At 42.4% G+C, this 20,630-nt stretch overlaps 1 protein-coding gene across 1 annotated transcript; it reads left to right on the forward strand.

Annotated features, from left to right (window-relative positions):
* The first annotated feature begins 2,759 nt into the window (after window positions 1–2,759).
* On the forward strand, window positions 2,760–18,393 carry OAT (ornithine aminotransferase). The gene is made up of 10 exons (XM_081863745.1): window positions 2,760–2,899; window positions 7,154–7,372; window positions 11,037–11,261; window positions 11,786–11,881; window positions 13,080–13,207; window positions 13,339–13,461; window positions 14,583–14,711; window positions 16,271–16,384; window positions 16,778–16,922; window positions 17,758–18,393. The coding sequence occupies exons 2-10, from the start codon at window positions 7,174–7,176 to the stop codon at window positions 17,916–17,918; spliced, it is 1,320 nt and encodes a 439-aa protein (XP_081719871.1). The 5' UTR covers window positions 2,760–2,899; window positions 7,154–7,173; the 3' UTR covers window positions 17,919–18,393.
* The last annotated feature ends 2,237 nt before the right edge of the window (window positions 18,394–20,630 follow it).

Consider the following 20,630-nt stretch of genomic DNA (forward strand, 5'->3'; position numbering starts at 1 on the left):
TTAAGAAAAGTTTCAAAAATCCGGCAAGGCTCCTCTTCTCTTCCTTCCTTTGGAGCAGGGTTTTTTTCCCCATTTTATAATCATTTTTCTTTTATCCCGTTCTTTCTAAGTTATTTTTTTGATTTCCAGTGCTAGAAAATATTATACACCCACACAACTGCTGTGAGTATGGCCGTTTATATTTGCTACAGTTGGAACAGATGACGAAGATAACTCATTTGTCCTAATGGAGTGATTTGACCTGCTGAAAAGGGAGAAAGCAGCTGGATCACGACTGGGGGAACTTTGCCCCTTCCAGATGTTGTTGGACCACAACTCCCATCATCCCTACTCATTGGAGTTCAACAACAGCTGCAGAGCCAATGGTTCCACAGCCCTGAGCAGAACCAAGAGGTTAACTTCCCTAACACTGCAATTCATATCTGTTTACCTGAGAATACACCCAATTGAACTCAATCAAAAGGCACGTCTAAGATTGTGCTGTTCATCTGGCTCAGTGTAAAGTCTCGTAATCTATTATATTCTCACAGGAAGGTGAACTGAGGATTTCTCACACATCACAAAGGTTCTTAGACGTATTTTTGTCAGGCTGGAGGTGGAGTGATATATTTATCATCAGAACTCACATGTGTTATCTCATGGCCATGGAGCACTGCCAGGTTGGCAGAAACCAAGAAACCAGGTGCCAAGAAGCCAAGCAAGGTCAAGGCTGGAAGAAAAGGCACAGAGATGGAAAGAGAGAGGAAACAGCGAAATGGAAATAGATAATGAAAAAATATGGAGGATGGAAGAGATCCACCTTGGGACTGTATGATGAATTGTAGGTTAAAAATACATAGGAATAATATAATGAATTATATGAGGAGAGGGAAATAATGGCAAGAAGAGGAGGATTTATAAGTGAAAAGAAGAAAGATTTATACCATTTTTACTGGCATTTGCTTTGTAAGTATCACCATGGCTTGCCCTTCCAGCTTCACCTCACTGCTAAGTGGAATAGTGTTTTCTTATATCTGTTCTGGTTTCTAACATAACCAATTGCAAAATAGTCAGTAAGATAGTAAAATAGATCAAGTGCTTTGTGTGTATGAGATATGTGTGTGTGTGGTATTTCTTAAAGAGAAAAGATATTAGGCTGACTTTTATTAATGTGTATTGTTGATATTTATTCATTAGTAGATGTTGATAATCTTTCTATATAGAGAGGAAAACAGTGTTCCAATAATGCCTGGAAAAAAGTTAGTGATAATCTGCAAAGGGTCAAGCTGTGCTTTACCCAAGTTTATGCATTTGTTTGTACATATTACTTGTCTGGAGAAATGCATTGCAAAAGTCAGAGAAGTGTGAATTTCTAAGGATGGCTCTCTTTCAATTGGCATATTGTTTTGAAAACTGCAAATTTCGTAGGTTTGCTTTTAAATGCATGTTGTCTGATTCATAATTAACCAATTGAATGGTGACAGAGCAGGGTGGAAACACTGCTCAAAACACTTCACTCCCTTTCCAGACACATCAGATGCTCTTTCGAGGTCAGTGGCAGGCGGGTTAAGTACAGAAGATCCCTCATTAACTGGACCAAAGTTCTTTCTCGTCCTGCTCCCTGCTTGCCAGTGTTCAGCCATGTGAATCTTGGAAGCACAGAAGCAAGTTGGCACGAGAGCAGCAGCCCTTATTTCTTAACAGTGGTGGTTCCTCTTCATTGGTACTTGTAGGGTACAAGGGAGACCAATACAGTGGTACCTCAGGTTACAGACGCTTCAGGTTACAGACGCTTCATGTTACAGACTCCGCTAACCCAGAAATAGTACCTTGGGTTAAGAACTTTGCTTCAGGATGAGAACAGAAATCGCGCAGCAGCGCGGTGGCAGCAGCGGGACGCCTCATTAGCTAAAGTGGTACCTCAGGTTAAGAACAGTTTTAGGTTAAGAACAGAACTACAGAACGAATTAAGTTCTTAACCCGAGGAACCACTGTAGTTGGTAGAGCCAGAGCCACCTAAATTCTAGTTTTGTCCCCATTCTCCTATTCACACCTCTGCTTCTTATCTGTCCCCACCAGCTGGTATTCCTATCATCTTTCTTTAGCCTTGGATTTAGCTATGAATGTATCTCTGGATCAGCTTTTTTTATTTTAAAAAAGATGAGATTGGAGTTGAAGTGCAGAAACAGGAACATGTGGCAAAACCCTGTCATTGTTCCTAGAGAAAAGCAGCCTCAGAGGAACAGGAAACGGGAAGGGTGTTGAACGCTTATTCCGTTCATTGATTTTGCACTTCGACTCCTTCTTTTCTATGGCTTCTTTCAAATTTGTGGAACTTTTCCCTTCTTCTTTTAAACTCAGATGCCCAAGAAAATCTAGATCTAGAAATAACTACCTACCATTGGAGGAATAAGTCTAATCAACTGAACATACAGGGCCTTATTTATCTAAAATATGTCTAAATAAAGACAAAAATTAATATCCTCAGCATGTGATGGACTCTCCCTCCTTGGAGGTTTTTAAGCAGCGTTTGGATGGCCATCTCTCACGGATGCTTTAGATAGGCTTGATCATTAATCCGTATCGGAGAGGCAAGAAGGAAAGAGGAAGCGCCCAGGAGGGACCCTACGCGCAAACCCTGATTGGTCGAGAGCGGCGCTAGGAATGCACCGAAGAGGATCAATGAGCAGCAGAGGTGGGGACAAGCAGGCAGCTAATAGCGAGGAGCTCTTCCGGGGGAGGCGCCTTCGCCGCGCTGTGATTGGGTGCGGCGTGCAGGGGAGGCCAATGGGGCGCCCCGGCGCCGGCGCGTCTTGCCAGGGGGGCTTGTGACGTGGCCGGTCTTTTGAGCTGTGACAGGCGGCCGAGGAAGCCGCGCTTGCCCTTTCTCGCCGAAGCGGAGGAGAGTCGCCTCGGGAAGGTAGCGCGGCGGTGGGAGGGAGGCCCGGTGGGTGTGGGGAGGAGGCGGCCGCCCGGCCGCCTGCTTGTTCCCTCGGGGGGACCCCCTTCCGCGCCTGCTGCACCCCGTCATGCCCGGGAGGATGGGGAGCGGGCGGCGGCCGTCGGGCTGGAGCGAGGCCCTGGCCATGCAGCGCTTTCCCTCCTATGGGCGTCCTTTTGCTCTCTTCCCCTTTTACTGCTTTGTCATCCCCCCCCCCCACAAACCTCCCCAAAGTAATTTGGATCCTCAGCCCCTGCTGGAGACCCGTGGGCTGCTCTGGCTGCTCTGGAGCATGTAACGGGACGCTGCGTGTCTGAGCATGCACAGAGTGTATGCGTGTTTGCCCGACCGGCTTCAACGGGCGTGCGCAAACCCTGGCTTCTTCCTGCGGTTTAGCCCCAGCTGGTCTCTATTTAGAAATGTATGCACAGCACCCTTCAGCCTGCGGTGGGTACGTGAAGCCTTATCACACCCTCTGCCTTTTCAAAATGTGCATGTGGGAGGCTGTGTGTGTGTGCAATTGGTTTGTTTTTGTTTTATGATGTATTCCGTGTTCCAAGTTTAATAAGTCGCCATCATTCATCTCTTGTCCTTAGAGAGCCTTGATGGCCCTTTTCACTCCTACCATTTTTGCAGAGCCGTAAAACCCTGCTGGTACAAGATCTCAGCTAAAGGAGGCCCCTGGCTTTTTCTGGTTTCTTTGAGAGTAAATAAACTTGGTAGCAAAGGAAAGAGATGCACACTCACCCGAGCATTAGTCCCGTGGGGCTTGCTGCTGAGTAGACATGTATAGGAGTTCACTGTTAGTAGTATTCTGGCACAGTACAATGGAAACCTGAGATGGAATAGGCCATAGCTTTTAAGATAAAACTGGTCTAGAAGAGGCATATGAAGATCCCAGTAGGTTCAGGCCAAAGGCCAATCTGATCCAACATGTTCTCACATGGGCCAATTAGATGCCTATGGGATTGTCAAGCAGGGCGTGAGCATAATAGCACCCTTCCCACTTGTGCTGTCCAGCAACTGGTATTCAGAGGCATAATGTATCCAACACCAGAAGTAGTACACAGCTATCATTGTTAACCTTATCCTCCATGATTTGGTTTAAACTGCTTTTAAAGAGACTCTCTTTTCCAACTCCACAAGGTTCCTTTTGAGGTGTGGTAATCAAAACTGTGCAGAGTTCCTGTTTTGTTCTTCCCACAATTACTACCCATGTAATAAACCCAATATGGGGAACATTGGGCCTTCCAGATGTTGCTAGACTACCAACTGCAGCCAGCACAATCAATGCTAAGGGATAATTGGAGTTGTAGTCCAGCAACATCTGGAGGACTGCAAGTTCTCCATCTCTCTCATAAACACGTTTTTTTTTTGTCCTACTAGTGTTTTGTCAAACAGGCTTCTGTGGGTCTTTAAACCAACATGAAGCATGCAAAACCTGTTTCAGAAGGCAAAAGTGGGATGGGTATATATGCCCCAAGCAAGTGTCTCTTGCTTACTGATGCTAGCTCTCTGAAGAAATATTGTATGTTTCTAGCCTGACTATTCTCAGCTCCACTGGGCAGATGTCCTTTCCTTGCTAAGATGCCCCCCACCCCGGATTTTGGACACCTGAAAACCTTGCTTTCTTGCACTTTACCCATGTGCATCACTATCCTTGCTTCCACTATTTGCAAGTAGTGATGTGTCTGTAAATATTTGGCAGTGAGATGAATTTGGTAACTAGGCTGTAAAGCTAAAAGGATTAAATAGGAAAATGGACCTGAGAAAGCACCAGTTTGGGTGGATTTACTTCTCATTCAAAATGCCTTTATAACCAGCAGATTCAGAATATTCTTCCAAAAACATTACAAGTAAAAATGTATTATATGAACAGAAAATATAAAATCTGAATATTCTCAAAAACAGTTTCTGTGGTTTTATACACACACACACACACACACACACACACACAGAGAGAGAGATTACTGCCTCATCTTTTGTGTACTGTTGCCTTATGAGAAGGATTTCAAAGGCAACTCATCATACTTGCCAAGGTTAGGAAGTGACAGTAAGTATCACAGCAGATACAGATAGATTCATAGTATTTTAATAAACCATAAATTTGCCTCTTTCTAAAACCAGCATTTATTTCTTGTATATGCTTATTAAGCAAGCTAGCTTTTTCCCCCTGTGAGGGGTGTGTAGTGGGCCAGGCCTGTATAGTCCTATCATTGAGAAGTTCATCCTGATGCAAGCTTTCAGTGATGCAATTTTAAATCTGGGTCCTATCCAAATCTTATGTAATGCAACACTTGCTATTTTGGGGGGTGAAATTTCTAAATGTCACATTGGAACTCCAGTAACATGTTTTGTCAATATTAACAGAGGTACCTGTTGACTTTTCCTGTACAACATGGCTATCTGTCATGGATGCTTTAGCTGAGATTCCTGCATTACAGGGGGTTAGACTAGATGACCCTTGGATCCCTTCCAACTCTATGATTCTATGAACTAGCAAAGCTATATGTCGTTTTTGTATGCTGGAATGGTAGGATACTAACAGTGCAGTTCTATATATGTTTGCTTGGAAACAAGTCTTTCAGTGTTCAGTGGGCCTTATTCCCATGCAAGTTCATTAAAGAATCAAGCTTTCGTAGGCTGCACTCCTAGAAATGTGTTTTACTTTCCCACTCCACTGTGAGGGATGCTGCTTAAACATCTTATAACAAGTGAGTATAAGCATCTGATACAGTCACTTTTTTTTTAGTATGGGGGAAGAGTTAAGATTTTTTTTTTTTAGCTTTTCTTTTCCTTGGCCAATATATTCTGTTTCATGTTTAATATAACAAGCAGTTATTAATCAGCACACACACAATGGCATAGACTTACCTGTCTTTTAAATGAACCGTCTAGGGATGGTTGAGCAGAGGACTGTATATGTATGGTTTTGCTTAGTTCTTCAAATGCTTGCATAAACCATTTTTTAAAAAACCACCACAACAATCCCCTTTGGTCTTATGAACCAAATGATACTGAAAGGTAATAGTAGGTCTTATTTATATTGAAGATTAGTCTGTCTGCTGTCAGTGTTGCAATGCTCTGGTGACAAGGGTTGTATTGTAACTCAGATTAATTGTTCTTTAAAAGCTCCACAGGGGAACATTTGCAGTAGAGTTCAGCAGCCTGGAAACATATTTCTAATCCCTGCATCAGGACTTTAAGAATCAAAGCAACTAGGCACTTGGGATTATTATTTTTCTGTTAAGTTCTCATGGCTTTTTATCTGCTGCTAAGTGACCAACAGTGAAAAACATGTGATAATTGAAAATGCTATAGAAAATCCTCTAGCACATCTTCTTACATGCTGGTTTTCAAGATGCAGGGCCTATGCGATAGTTGTTTCATGGCTCAGAGCTTGGAACATAGTGATGAGAACTGGCAATACTGGTCTTCAAGCTGTAGGTCAGATATGGGGAACCTCAGGTCTAGGAGCTTGAGGCCTCTCTGTCCAGCTCATAGGAGCCACATACCTCCCAGGCACCCTCTTTGAGTGTTGCTTGGCTGGAATATGTTCTTGAACTGCAATAATGTACGTTGGTGTATGCGTATCGATATAAGCCTCCATCTCTTGTGTGGTCGACACCTGTTGCTCCTCCCACTTTTGCCTCTGGCCCTGCGCACCACTGGCATGTGGCCCTCAGAATGTTGGCCAATAAGGAATGGACTGAGAAAGGCTCCCCGCCCTTGCTATAAGCTGAGCACAAATCTGGATGTTGACTGTGAGATATCCAAAGGTAACTTAAGCATACCAAAGCTTTTAACTGACAGGCTTGGTGTGATGCAACTTTCCATGACTCATCCTGGCGTGAACTCACACCTAATGGGGAAGGCATGTACCTTAGCAAGAGTATGTTTCGTTGTGTGTTGCATATAAGATAGACTCTTGGGTTGGGAATTTGGGTTTGGGTCTACTGTGTTGTCCCATGTTTTCTAGCTTAGCTGTGCAAAGTCTGTGTCTACCTCATGAAGATCACATCAGCTGTTCTGTGGAGAATTTTTAATAGGGCACTAGGATCTAGGTTTCTGTGTTGAAATGCTTTGTCTATGTAAGAAGGCCCGCTCAAAATCCTGCATGTAATCACAACTATTTGTATAGGTTTCGTTTGCAGTTGTGGTGTTGAAGCAGATGTCCCCTTGAGTTTGATGATTCTGACCCAATTCACTATGTGCCATTTTTTCTTTTTTCAGACCTTCAGCATACTGTAACCATGTTTTCTAAACTGGCCCATCGGCAGTCGTTTGGCTTTCTCTGTCGAGGCGTTCATGCTTCAGTGAGTTCAGCTACGTCAGTTGCAACTAAGAAAACAGTCCAAGGCCCACCATCATCCGACTACATATTTGAGCGTGAGGCCAAGTATGGTGCACATAACTACCACCCGCTCCCTGTTGCTCTTGAAAAAGGAAAAGGTATGTACTTTTAATCTTTCCAATAGGTTCTTAGGCTAGGGATGGAAGCTTAACTCAGCCTTTCACTTTAATGCTTTCCAGTGGCAAGGATCATTTGTATCATCACTGCAACAATGATGCTTCTTTGGGAACGGAAATGTGGGATACTCTGGCTGCTGTGTATGTGCAATCTCAGCTGTTTTCCTGACTGTGTTAACTCAGAAGAAAGACTATCTTCTATCTACTATCTTCATGGGGAAGATAGTTTCCCCCCCGCCCTTCTCTTATGGGATCATGGGTCTGCCTCTCCTAAACAGTTTCAAGAAGATTCCAAGGAGAGAGAGGAAGTTGGCATTTGGCAGGGTGTGGGGAGGCGTATAATGGTTCTTAATGTAGGAAGGGACGTGGGTGGCGCTGTGGTCTAAACCACAGAGTCTAGGGCTTGCCGATCGGAAGATCGGCAGTTCGAATCCCCGCGATGGGGTGAGCTCCTGTTGTTCGGTCCCAGCTCCTGCCCACCTAGCAGTTCAAAAGCACGTCAGAGTGCAAGTAGATAAATAGGTACCACTCCAGCAGGAAGGTAAACGGCGTTTCTGTGCACTGCTCTGGTTCGCCAGAAGCGGCTTAGTCATGCTGGCCACATGACCCAGAAGCTGCCTGCGGACAAACGCCAGCTCCCTCGGCCTATAGAGCGAGATGAGCGTGCAATCCCAGAGTTGTCCACAACTGGACCTAATGGACAGGGGTACCTTTACCTTTGTATTCAATGTAGGGGCAGTCATTTGTATAGTCTAGTTCCACAGCTCTCCTATGGTGGTTTGGTGATTAAGTTAAAAGTAACTTCCTCTTAGCCAGCATTGTGCAATATGCAGATGTGAGAACTATCCTAGTCGTCTGAACAGGACAGAAGCATGTTGAATTCAAAAGATAGGCAGCAGCACGCATAGCCTGTGTCCATGGTTTGCTGGTTTTTCGTTCTCTGATGATGCATAGGGTAAGTATTTTGCAAAGAGTTGTGAGAAGCAGCCTGCAGCTGTCACTGGCTGAATTAATCTGTGCCTGCTCCTCTATTTCTGGCTCACTGAGCGCTGCTTGGCATTTGAGACCAACTCAGGAGAGGTGGCATAATTGCCTTTAAACTAGGGGCAGGGAATCATGTCTGACTCTTGGCCATGCTGTCTAGGGATGCTGGGAGTTGGTGTCCAGTAATGTCTGGAGAACGGCAGGTTCCCCGACCTGCTTTAAATCCTAGAATGCTTGAGAGTTCTGAGCATAAAAATGCCACATTTCTCATATATAAATTTTTATACATACATTATACAGTTATCATCACATCATTTATTCTTTGACTTCCCCACACATCCCTCCATGGGTTCTTGTTTAAGCCTTGCTGTGCTGCATCTCCTTAGTTACCACCCCTCTTCTAGTTATTTTTAGCTGCTGCTCATATATCTAGCCCTACTTGGAAATTTATCTGGTTGTTATATTTCTTTTAAGTATTCACCACATTTCCATTTAGTTGTATATAAAAAAAGCAGATCATACTGCGTTCAGTGTGGTGTGTATTGTTATAAAAACTTGCTGCTCTTTTATATTGCCTTTATTTTCTGCAGTTCTTTGGTTTATGTTTCCTTCAGTTCCGGGCGCAATGGTTAGCATTTGAAATTTTAAAACCTGCCTTAATGTAAACCAGGGACCTGGTGGCCAAGGTCTTTCTCTCCCTCTGATGACGTCAGGGGATTAATAGGGGGTAGTGGTGGCCCAGCCCATCTGTCAAATGTGGTCTGCTGGGATAGAGGGAGATAGTGACTTCAAAGCATCATACACGCCTTGCAGAGAGCCCTGTGCAGTGCTTGGAAGCCTCTGAAAAGTAGGCTTGAACTCAGTGGATGGGAGGTGAGTTCGAACTTGCTTTCTGCAGGGATCAGCTGTGCCTACTGGTTCTCCACAGGAAGCTCACTTGTCCACCTAAATCAGCTTGTCCTTACCTGCCCCAGCCACGCTGATGAGGCAGCTGAGAATGGCTTGGGGTGAAATGGCCTAGCAGGCCAAGTGGGGAGGCCTGGAGAACCACATCTGGCCCACTGACCGCAGCTTCCACACCCCTAATCTAAATAATTCTAACATCTAACTTTGGTAGCGCTCTGTTAGCATTCTTTATTGGTGGCGTCTCCCCAGTGCATATATCACTAGACTATCCTGACCTTAGGGCACCAACTGTTTAGCATACTTACCACCTGATCTACAAGGTTGCTGAACTTTTATTACTTTTGACAAGCTTCACCAAATCAAGGGAATGCCTATTTAGCCTAATTAGAAGCACAAATGGTCTCAAAGTCTGTTTCCTTGCTACTATGTAACCTCATAATGCAAGGTTAAAGCTTGTAGTAAAACAAGCGTCTGGAAACTGTGTTCAGGTCAACACTTTTACTGGTTTGCATTTGCAAATTAGCAGCTTCTTAGGTTAGTATTATCTTCCCGAACATGTGTTTGGTAGCTGCATAAGTGTAGCAAAGTACAAAGTATACCTCATGCTTCCATGAGGACAAGCAGGCAGTTTTATTGTCTTGGCATCTGGCAGCCTGCCTTGGCATAGCACTTGTGGCAGATGGGTGCAGGCATGGAGTCTCGCTCTCACCTAGGAAGTTTGAAAATAAAACAGCCTTTCCATAGTTTTATTTTTTTTTTCTAAACGTTTTTATTGCATTTTCAGTTTACAGAAGAAAAAAGAAGAAAAATAAATAATACTCCAACTTTCAAAATACATTTTTAGATTGTTAGCTGGACTTCCCCACACCTCCCTCACCCTGCATTCTTTACAATAAAACATATCAGCAAATTATTACCTTGTTTCGTATCTTATCTATACCTTTCAAAACAGCCTTTCCATAGTTTTATATTGTTGGCCTACAAAGAGATTTTGTGCTGAAATGCATATTACCTGATCTACCTTAGAAGGTGCATGTTGAACACTGTGGGTGAAAAGTCAGTGTGACCCAAATGATGGTCATTTTGGAAGCTAGCTATTCATTCCTGTTTTTATGAAGCTGTGCCTGGTAAACACATTTGATATCTATGTGAAATGGCTACAAGTCTTTCATAGCTAAAGTCAGCATGAGCAGATTGCCCTAGGCTGTGCCAAAAATGTAACCTCTGGCTTGTGCTAGCAGGACTACCTTGGGGAAAATGCAGCACCAGACAGCCCATTTTCAAGGGAAAAGAATGAAGTTTATCCCCACCCCAGCATTGCACAGATAATTTGTATTTTCAGGTGTCAATCTTTTCTCAGTACTACTACAGCGCTTGACACAAAATAGCTTAGCCAGTTATCTTACAGTCACAGAAAATGCATAGGTAACTGTGCCAAAAAGTACGTATAGGAAGTTGAGAAATGTGAATTCTGTACTTTGTGTCATTCCTGTTCAGTTTTGCTAAAGCAGCCATTCTGTTTATGTAGTATATCTATACTGAAGTGCTGCTTTTTTATTTAGCCAAATATTATACAATGTTTTTTAGCAGTTGAATGACTTAATCAGTTGCATCATTCACCCTATGCCTCAATTCTAAAAACAATAAATGATCAACATTATTTTTTTGTTTTATATGTCACCAGAGGTTTGTGTGTGTTATATATCAATTGTTAATATTCTCCTAATATTGTACCTCTGCTTGTCTACCCCCCCAGGTGTTTATGTGTGGGATGTAGAAGGCAGAAAATACTTTGATTTCTTAAGTGCTTACAGTGCTGTCAATCAAGGCCATTGTCACCCAAAGATTGTAGCTGCTCTGAAAGCCCAGTGTGACAAACTTACCCTTACCTCAAGAGCGTTTTACAATGATGTACTTGGCGAATATGAAGAGTATATCACAAAAATGTTCAAATACAACAAAGTGCTTCCAATGAACACAGGTAATGCTTTCTGTTCTGTCCTCCTAAAAAGCATGTTAACGGACAGCTTTTGTCACTTAAGTGGGAAGCTAGAGAGAACAGTTGTGGATTCCATGAAATTTGGGCTTGCTTCCTGTGTGTTTGGAAAGTGCTGTGTCTCCAACCTTTTTCAGCTCAAGGATGTATTCAAAATTTTGAGCAAGTACAGAGAGGGGGGTGGGGGAAGGCTGCTGTAGGGCCATGCTCTTGCTGCTGCTATAGGAGGTCGTTTAGCTTAAGTCAATGTTTCTTTCTCTCTTACTTTGCAATGACACTCCCAAAGTATAAACATGGTTCCAAGGCACGTGCGGAGTTCCAGCAGAACTCAGCTTCTTGATAACATCACACTGCTTTTAGCTGTCCCTTCCCACACTTCTAGGGCCCTAGGCTCTTTCCCTGCATGGCATACTTCCGTAATAGTCCACCATGTGGCTTCTGATAGTAATGAGTTCTCCTTCTCTTCCTACCCCTCTTCTGGTTCCACCTTTTGTGCTCTCTTCTTTTAGGAGTGGAGGCTGGAGAAACAGCGTGTAAACTGGCTCGCAAGTGGGCATATACAGTGAAAGGAATTCCCAAATACAAGGCAAAGATACTTTTCGCAGGTATGTCAGAGTTTTAAATATCATAAGAACTTGTTGCAGGTGGGCATAACAAAGGTATTGGAGACTTCGGATTATGAAATCATGCATATTTTAAAAACAACAACATGCTGTAGGAATACCTTTGTATTAAAAATGGAGTTTCTGTGTCTTTTACTTAAACCTGTTAGAAAGTAGTAGGAAATCTTTTGCAGCCTCATTTTGCATTCCTTCCCAAGCCACATGCTTGCAATGGGTGGGGCCAGAGGCAAAAAGTGAACAAAGCAAGGGATGTGACTTACCTGTGTAAAGTAAGCTACATTTCATGGCAGCTGCACTTGATGAGAGAGAGGAAAAGGGCCATTGAGGGGCATGGTCAGGGAAGAGAAAATGTGTTCTGGGAAAGTCCCAAGAGTTGGGTGGAAAGACCAGAGAAGCCACTTTTGGATTCTGGACCTGAAGTTCCCACCCCTGTTAAATGGTTTGTTGCTTGTAATGAATTCATCACTTTACTAAGTTAAAATAATGTGCAAAGTTGTGCCCTCATCACCTTCCGATTAATCAAATCCTATATTGTCTCTGGTGCCGTAAAGAACCAAAACCTAAGTGAGAAGCGGGGTGGGAATATGGTGCTGACAAATTAGGGCTACAGTCATAAACAACACTTATTAGGGAACGAATCCTTGCTGTTGAGGCAGTGTGCTTAGGCTTGTGAAATGTATTGGTCAACTGAAATCTCATGCAATCGGTATTCTGGGCTCTGTTAAGACAGCATGCTGTAACCATTCATCTTGGACAAGCATGTTGGGTAAAAGACTCTGTTTTGTTATAACTTTGGGAAGTTGCAACTCTTTGGCACCTGCATACATGGCAAACGTACAAGGTGAACAATGATTAAACAATCTGTATTTTGCTATTCATTTTCAACAGAATCAATTCCCATAACATTAAATGCTGTTTAAAATCCAGAGTTGGGCAAGGAGGTTTTAATACCTGTGCCATGTTGGGTGGGATGATGGGAGTTGTAGTTCAGCAACATCTAGAGGATCGCAGGTTACCCATCCTTGATCTAAACACAACTGTGATACATCTTTAGCATCTCTACCTTTTAGAAAGATGTGGTGTCTTTCGACATCTTTGGATTGTTGAGTTGATTAGGCTGCATAACGTAACTGAAACATTATATATTTTGTTCATTCTTTTCCCCCACCCCTCCTCCTAGCTGGCAACTTCTGGGGAAGAACGATGTCTGCTGTCTCAAGTTCTACAGATCCTTCCAGTTATGATGGGTTTGGACCATTTATGCCAGGGTTTGAAATAATTCCATACAATGACTTGCCAGCTCTTGAGGTGTGTTGCAATCTTCCGTTCTGTGAAGACATTCAGAAGTTAGGAGAAAGAATGTTATAAATCTTGTTCTGCATCTCTCCATAATGGCATTCAGTAACTGTCTTTCTTCATTGCAATATACTTGTCCTTAGCGTGCACTTCAAGATCCAAATGTAGCAGCTTTCATGGTGGAACCAATTCAAGGGGAAGCTGGTGTTGTTGTTCCTGATAAAGGTTACCTCACAGGTGTGCGAGAGCTTTGCACAAAGCATAATGTAAGTAAGTCACTGTGCTAAGAACACAACATTCAAGCTGTGGAAAGTGGCCAAGTCTTTTAACTAATACAACAGGCCTTGTTTAGACCAAAGATAACAATCGTATAATGCTGTTATATGTTTAAAAAACTTTTTTTTTACACTGCTGGTTAGCACAATCTAATATTTAGTTACTTGAATCTTCCAAAGGTCCAGTAGTAAGTGGTATAGTTTTTTTATTATTAGAAATAAATCAGTGTTTTTCTCACCAATGATGTCGGTTTTGACCTGGTAAAACACTTTTCCCCAAAGGGAGCTGTTGCTCAACTCTACTATCTTATCAGTTCTGTGCCTGTCTTAAGTAGACGACAAGGTTGTTGTAATATACTTTGTGTACCTTTTAAATGGACTTTATCCCACTGCTGGGCAACTCATAAATTGTCTTTGCTTTTCAGTCTGATAGGGCTGTTTCCATAGAACATTTTGGTTTATCTTGGGGTACAGCAGTGGCAAATTTCACCCTGTGGAATGATTATAATGACCTTCCTGCTTCCAAACATATACATCATTTGGACTTTACCACATAATAGATCAGACAGAGTAAATGTAGATTAGGAATGGGGTCAAGAAAGCCATATTGCAAGATCTTCATTTGGAGTTTGGCTTTGGAGAATCTTCTCTTTTAAAGGAGAACAAAACAAACTAAATGCTCATTGAATGACAATTCATCAAGTCCCTCTCTATGCAAGCCTAAAGGGGCTCTCTGGATTGAAGCTATTTTCTTTTATGCTTTCCAGTGCACGATGAGACTCTGATAATACTATGCAAGTGATATTCAGGCCTCTCATATGAAAAGTTCTAAAGGGGCTGTTAAGTGAAATGCTGTTAAGCATTCTTGGCTTGTGAAATTTTACTACCATAAAGAATCTTGTGGGCACAAATGTAGCCTAGAATTTTTAAAGTTATGCGATCTAGATGTGGTGTGATATAGCAGTATGCTGAGCAGAGGTTAAACATTGGAACTAGTTGTTTAATTATACCAGTTTCTGTAGTTTGGTCGAGAGTTGCTAGGGATGTTTGGGGTGAACTTTCCTTGTCAAAGAAATACTTCTTGAATATGTGCTCCTTTTAAAATAAAACAGGTTCTCTTTATCGCTGATGAAATTCAAACTGGGTTGGCAAGGACTGGGAAAATGCTGGCTGTCGATCATGAAAATGTTAGACCAGATATGATCCTGCTTGGAAAGGCCTTGTCTGGAGGTGTTTATCCCGTAAGTAATACTGAATGAGAAACAGCTGGTTCTGAACTGCTTTTGGGAGATTTCAACAGGTTTAAGATACAAAACTGGCTTAATGAAAGGGTCGTTGATGAAGTGGAGTCAGTTAGGACTATCTTCCAGGATTCATGTTCTTACAATATGACAGTGTTCAGCAAATGGGGACATAGGAAGCTTCCTTATATTGAGTTAGACTATTGATCCATCTAGCTCAGTACTGACTACATTGAATGGCAGTGACCATCCAGGGTTTCAGAAGGGGTTTTCTCCTAGTCCCTTCTGGAGATGCCAGGGACTGAAAAGAACCTGTTGGTGTAATGCAGATTGCATGCTGACCAATTCAGATGTGGTCCTGCAGCTCTGAATTTCCAAGGTCAGACCTGTAACAGGCTAGAAGTACTGAGCTGAGGTACAGTCACACCTCGGGTTACAGACGCTGAGGGTTGTGTGATTTCGGGTTGCGCACCGCGCCAAACCCGGAAGCACTGGAACTGGTTACTTCCGGTTTTTGGTGCTTGCACATGCGCAGAAGCGCTAATTTGCGCTTTGCGCATGCGCAGAAATGCCAAATAGTGGCCCATGTGCGCGCACATGTGGCGCTGCAGGTTGCGAATGCTGCGGGTTGTGAACGTGCTTCCCACACGGATCACGTTCACAACCCGAGCGTCCACTGTACTGTACTCTAATACTTGAAATTGCTCCATTGTTAATACATTTAGCTGGGCAAGAACAACAATCATATTCAGGAAGGGAAATTTCTCCATCACATTGCTCCAGGTTTCTAACTAAGTCCAGGGGAACTAGGCACAAAGCAAGCATTTTGAAGTATGATATAGTATTATGAAACTAGCTGTAGATTTGGGTAGGTTAACAGCTCTCTTGTTTTTGAACAAGTATTGCTTAGTTTGGAATCTTAAGTATATATTTGGAAAAAAAGGTCTGTTCAGATCGGTGGCTATCACATCCAGTAAAATGTCTTTAGGATCAGGCCATTTAAGTCCTCTAGACCTGACTGTCTGGTGAAAACAGCTTTGAAATGGAGAATTTCTTTTCCTGCTGAGTAGCCTGAGTACCACATCCAGCATTTTGCAACTCTCTTTGAGCTGAGTCAGAAGTTTAAAAATGGTAAATAAATGCTGAGCACAGTAAACAGGCAATTGTACCTACCTGCAGTTCATTCTGCAAAGCATTTACTGAGGAATGCATACTTTATAAAGCAATGGGAAATAAATAGGAATATTGCCTTAGATTCTGTGCAGCAGCGGTAACCGCAGGGGGGAGGCAGCAAAGTGATTTGTTTGTTTGTTTAAAGCATTTTTGCCCCACTCTTTAGCTGTAAACACTCCCTGAGCTGCTTTACTTATCAATAAAAACAAAGCAACAAACCAACACAGCCCCAACTTTCAGAATTACAGTCTTAAATGCATAATGATGCCAAAACATTACAGACATGTAATTTAGTGGAACCTCTGCGGTGTTGTGAAGCAGGACAAAGGAAAAATGTTCTTAAGTTTTTGGTAAATGTTGTCTCAGTGCAGAATTTATGTTCTTAGGTTTCAGCGGTGCTATGTGATGATGAAATCATGCTCTCCATTAAACCTGGAGAACATGGTTCTACATATGGAGGGAACCCATTGGCTTGCCGGGTGGCCATAGCAGCACTCGAGGTACGTAAATATCAGTTTAAGGTCTATGAATGCTATGCACGACTATACTAACACTGTGCAGTATTTAAATAACTCGAAAACTGCATGTTAACAGTCATTTCCCTCAACTTGTCTAATAATTAAAGTAACCAAATATCCGTGTATCTGCTTTGTGTCGTATGTTTGTTCACGTCTTCATAATTGAAGACTTCTTTTTTACATCTGTACCATGTTATGACTTGTAATTTTATGGTTAACTGTGTAGGGTTAGTAAATATAATTATAAGTAATTATAAATTATAATTATGGTTAGTAGTGGTCTTGTGATGAGAGACAAACTGAACCTTATGTTTACGTATTTATGATTCTCCCTCCATCATTCAGTTTTCTTACCTTTGTTTCAAACTGCTTTAGGTAATTGAAGAAGAAAAGTTAGTTAAGAATTCAGAAATCATGGGCAACTTATTGAGGAATGAGCTTATGAAGACTCCGTCAGATATTGTAGCTTGTGTCAGAGGAAAAGGATTATTAAATGCTATTGTTATTCGTGAAACAAAAGGTAAGGCTGTTTTTACACTGTGTTAACAAGACTTCAGCATGATTCAAGGCCATTTTCACTTTTGCAAGAGAATTGTGCGAGTTCCAGTTTGGAGGCAATAGCATAATAACGTATCCATTCAGAATCAATTAGGTGCTGCTGCTGTTTGAGTAAAGGTATATATCTTGGGGGTATATATCCTGTTCTCCTTTTTCACTTTTTTGAATAAAAAAGGCAGTATTTGAAAAAAAACACACAAAAGGAGAATAGGGAACTTTGATCCAAAATACCTGAAACTGAGGATGCTCTAGGAATAGGGTTTAGACAAACCATGTCAGTTTCAATCGAAACAGAAAGTTCTAAAAGTCTGAAGTCCTCCTGCCTGGGGTAAATAGGCAGTAGCCCAGACTACTTGATATGTTTTTTTTGTAAGTTCAATCAAGTTTATGTACTGTCTAAAAAGTGGGAGCACACCTGGTCTCTTGTGGCGAAAGCTGAAATATTTGTCCAAGCTGCCATTTCTAAACAGACTTTGAACAAATTTCTTTCCTGTCTGGAAATGAAACCACAACCTATCTCCTTCATGTAGTGTGGCTTAGAGTGTTGGACTAGGACCTTGAAGATCGGGGTTTAAATCCCCACTTGGTCATAAAAGCAAACTGGGTGACCATGGACCAGTCGCCATCTGTCAGCCTAACCTACCTCACAGAATTGTTGTGATGAAGAAATGGGAAGGAGGAGAAACCCCTGTGCCACCTTGAGCTCCTTGGAGGAAAAGTGGGGATGCAAATGTAATGCATACTTCAGTTGGTTGTAAAGCAAATATTTGATTCTGTATTTTGGATTTCTTTTAAAGACTACGATGCCTGGAAAGTGTGTCTGCGACTCCGTGACAATGGACTGCTGGCCAAACCAACACATGGTGATATCATCCGATTGGCTCCCCCGCTGGTGATCAAGGAGGATGAGATCAGAGAATGCATTGAAATTATCCACAAAACCATTTTATCTTTCTAAAGGCACAGTGTTCAATGTCTGCCTTCAACTTCGATTCCATAACGCTACTACGAAAGCAATATTCTTGAACCCCGCCCCCCTTTGAAGTTCAATATTTTTCCTGCTGGGTTGAAAACCAAAAGCCGTCTAAAATCAGTTTTAATTTTTTAAAAAATAATGGACCCGGGGGGGGGGGAGCAAATGACTAAAATTGTTTTTGATTTATTGTGACTTTGGCTATGTCTCCTTTTACATGTCAGCCAAAATATAAATTATATGAAACTGTTGTACCAAATGCTAATATCTTAAGAAGCTATTTAAACCCCCCCAAACATTTCAAACTTTTACCATTTGCCCCTGTATGGAGGACTGAAATCTTGCTGTTGGTGCTAATGATTGTATCCTGACTGGAAATCCTAGCTTCAGAGGATCAAGAACAGTAGAATCTCTCACCTTTTTGAAATCTGTATTGGTTCATAAAGGTAGCTCAAATGGATGTCTTACTGGTCAGTGTTTTGTTGCTATAACAAGCATATTCATTGCATTTGGCAAACTGGCATTGGATGCTGAATCTAGTACTTGTCACCTACCCAATATTGCAGTTAAAAACAATTTGAATGTAAAGGTAAAAATTGTTCTAATATTGATACTGTTGTTTTTCAATTGGGATAGAGTTGTTTTGTTAATAATAGCTAGTATAGTGTAGCATGTCTCTGTTGAGAGAGATGCAATTTCATCATCAAAATGGAAACTTTAAGTGAGACATTACTGCTTTTAAGGTTTTTAAAAGCATTGCTTTTATAGTGTATGTGCATGAAGACTTCTCCATTAACCTTTTTCTTGGCTAGTCATTTCCTGCAGTGAAGAACAATACATGCTCATCTTTTACAATCAAGCTAATTACAGTGATCATTCTCAACTTGGCCATTCCAGACACTTTTCTCTAACAAGCTACTATTGATCAAAATAGAGAAGGTGTAGTTTTGAAACTGCACTGCCCCTGCTGTGTGCAGTAGTGTGATGTTCACTGTCAGGTTTAGCTTCCTCTTGGATAAGAAAGTACTGGAGTCTTGTGTTGCCCTTGTGATGCTTTGCATCTGCAACTGTAGAGGCAGAGAAATGTGGAAGTATGCAAGTACTCTTGCACAAGATGTCAGATTCCCAGAGAGGCTTTCTACACCTCCAGCTAGCTCATAGTTTGAAAATACCGGGAGGAATTCAGTGCCGCACTACGGTAAGTTAAATTCCCTAAGCAGTGTACTAGTTGTACTCACGGAATGGCTTGTGCAACAGAAGGCAGGAAGCTACCATGTTTCCTGTGGCTGGTTGTGCAACGGATGACTGTAGCTCCTATATTTATTGTTGCACGACTGTTTACACAACCAGCTACTGCTAGCACATCTGTTGTGCAATATGAAATCCCTTCCAACAGTTATTCTCGCCCTTGACTAGTGGAATAACCCTCTAGCCAGTGGTTGAATTTGGGTCACCATCTCTCTAGTTCAGTCCAGATTTAAGCTGCAAGACAGGCGTTTCTCATGCACGGCTGCCGACCACGTGTCTCTGTCCCTGCTGTTCCTGCAGGGGAGCTGTCCATGCCGGGGTTGTTTACATGTGGCCACTTTGTGAAGCCCTTGTGGGAGCGTGTACTCTGCTCCCATACAGGGTCAGGACTCTCACCACCCTTCCTGCAGCTTGAGCTCCAGAAGTGCAGAGTTTTACAGGCATGAATCCTTGGCCACCCACTTCTGTACTTTAAACGCCTCATGGCAGGAAGTCCTCTCTTCCTCTGTCTTGCAGGGCAATTGGGCACCTGTTGTGAGGGTAACTTGTCACCTGAGCAGTGGCTCTGCACCTCCTGGCCAACAGCTGATCCAGTCCCTTGGTGTTGCTGAGGCAACAGGTTCGGGCAGTTCTGCTGGCCCATCAGTGAGGACCCCCCCTTTTTTTTGGTTTTGCGTCCTGCTAGGAATGTGTCAGCCAGGTGGAACTCTGGAAGAGGGTGGGGGGCATTCATAGTTTGAACAAGAAACTGTACCATTCTATTGTCAGTGCCCCGACCCCTGATCTACAGTGATAAGGTGAGCCCAAATAGTACTGATACATTCCTAGTACTACAGAATTGTCAGCACATGCTGTTGAGGAAGATGGCTGCCTTTGGCAGGATGGATTGGTCTGCTCATTGGGAAAGGTAAAGAGCAGGTGAGAATGTAATAAACAGGTTAACATTCTGTTGCCACGGGAATGCCCCTTGAGAGAAAAGTTATTCTTCTTTGTTAGAGATTTAGCTGGATGTGCACAGAACTGGCTTCTTGAAACAGCTTTCTGGTTGACTCATTTGCTGGAAGTAAACCCCCCCTCCAAGTTTGAAGGTTGACCCTAAAACTATCTTTAAAATGTGGGTTGAATTGTAGGTGAGAAAGAAAAGTGCAACAGGGCAGTCATAGGATCAGAAGTTTCAGTGTTGGGTGTGATAGCATTTTGTTCTCTAGTAACACATAAATCAACCTGGACTATTTAATGAGCAGTTGCTGAAATCAAGATGTAGGCAGTAGCTACTGGTAGAAAGGAAGAACAATACCAAAATTTTCTTTTTAATGCAGGTTGTAGTTTAATACTTTGCCTTAGAAGCATGATCCATACCTGTCCTTTTTGTGCAACTATCTTCTGCTGTAAGATTCCCCCAGAAGGTTTGCCTGCAGCATGACCTGAAAAGGCAATACAAGCTAAACA

The sequence above is a fragment of the Podarcis erhardii genome, assembly GCF_964252035.2.
Source record: "Podarcis erhardii genome assembly, chromosome: 5".
NCBI lineage: Eukaryota > Metazoa > Chordata > Lepidosauria > Squamata > Lacertidae > Podarcis > Podarcis erhardii.

Coding starts and splice junctions, on each gene's coding strand:
- OAT (XM_081863745.1), top strand. CDS start 7,174: ATGTTTTCTAAACTGGCCCATCGGCAGTCGTTTGGCTTTCTCTGTCGA. Junction 13,208..13,338: donor ATGACTTGCCAGCTCTTGAG/GTGTGTTGCAAT, acceptor ACTTGTCCTTAG/CGTGCACTTCAAGATCCAAA. Junction 13,462..14,582: donor AGCTTTGCACAAAGCATAAT/GTAAGTAAGTCA, acceptor AAAATAAAACAG/GTTCTCTTTATCGCTGATGA.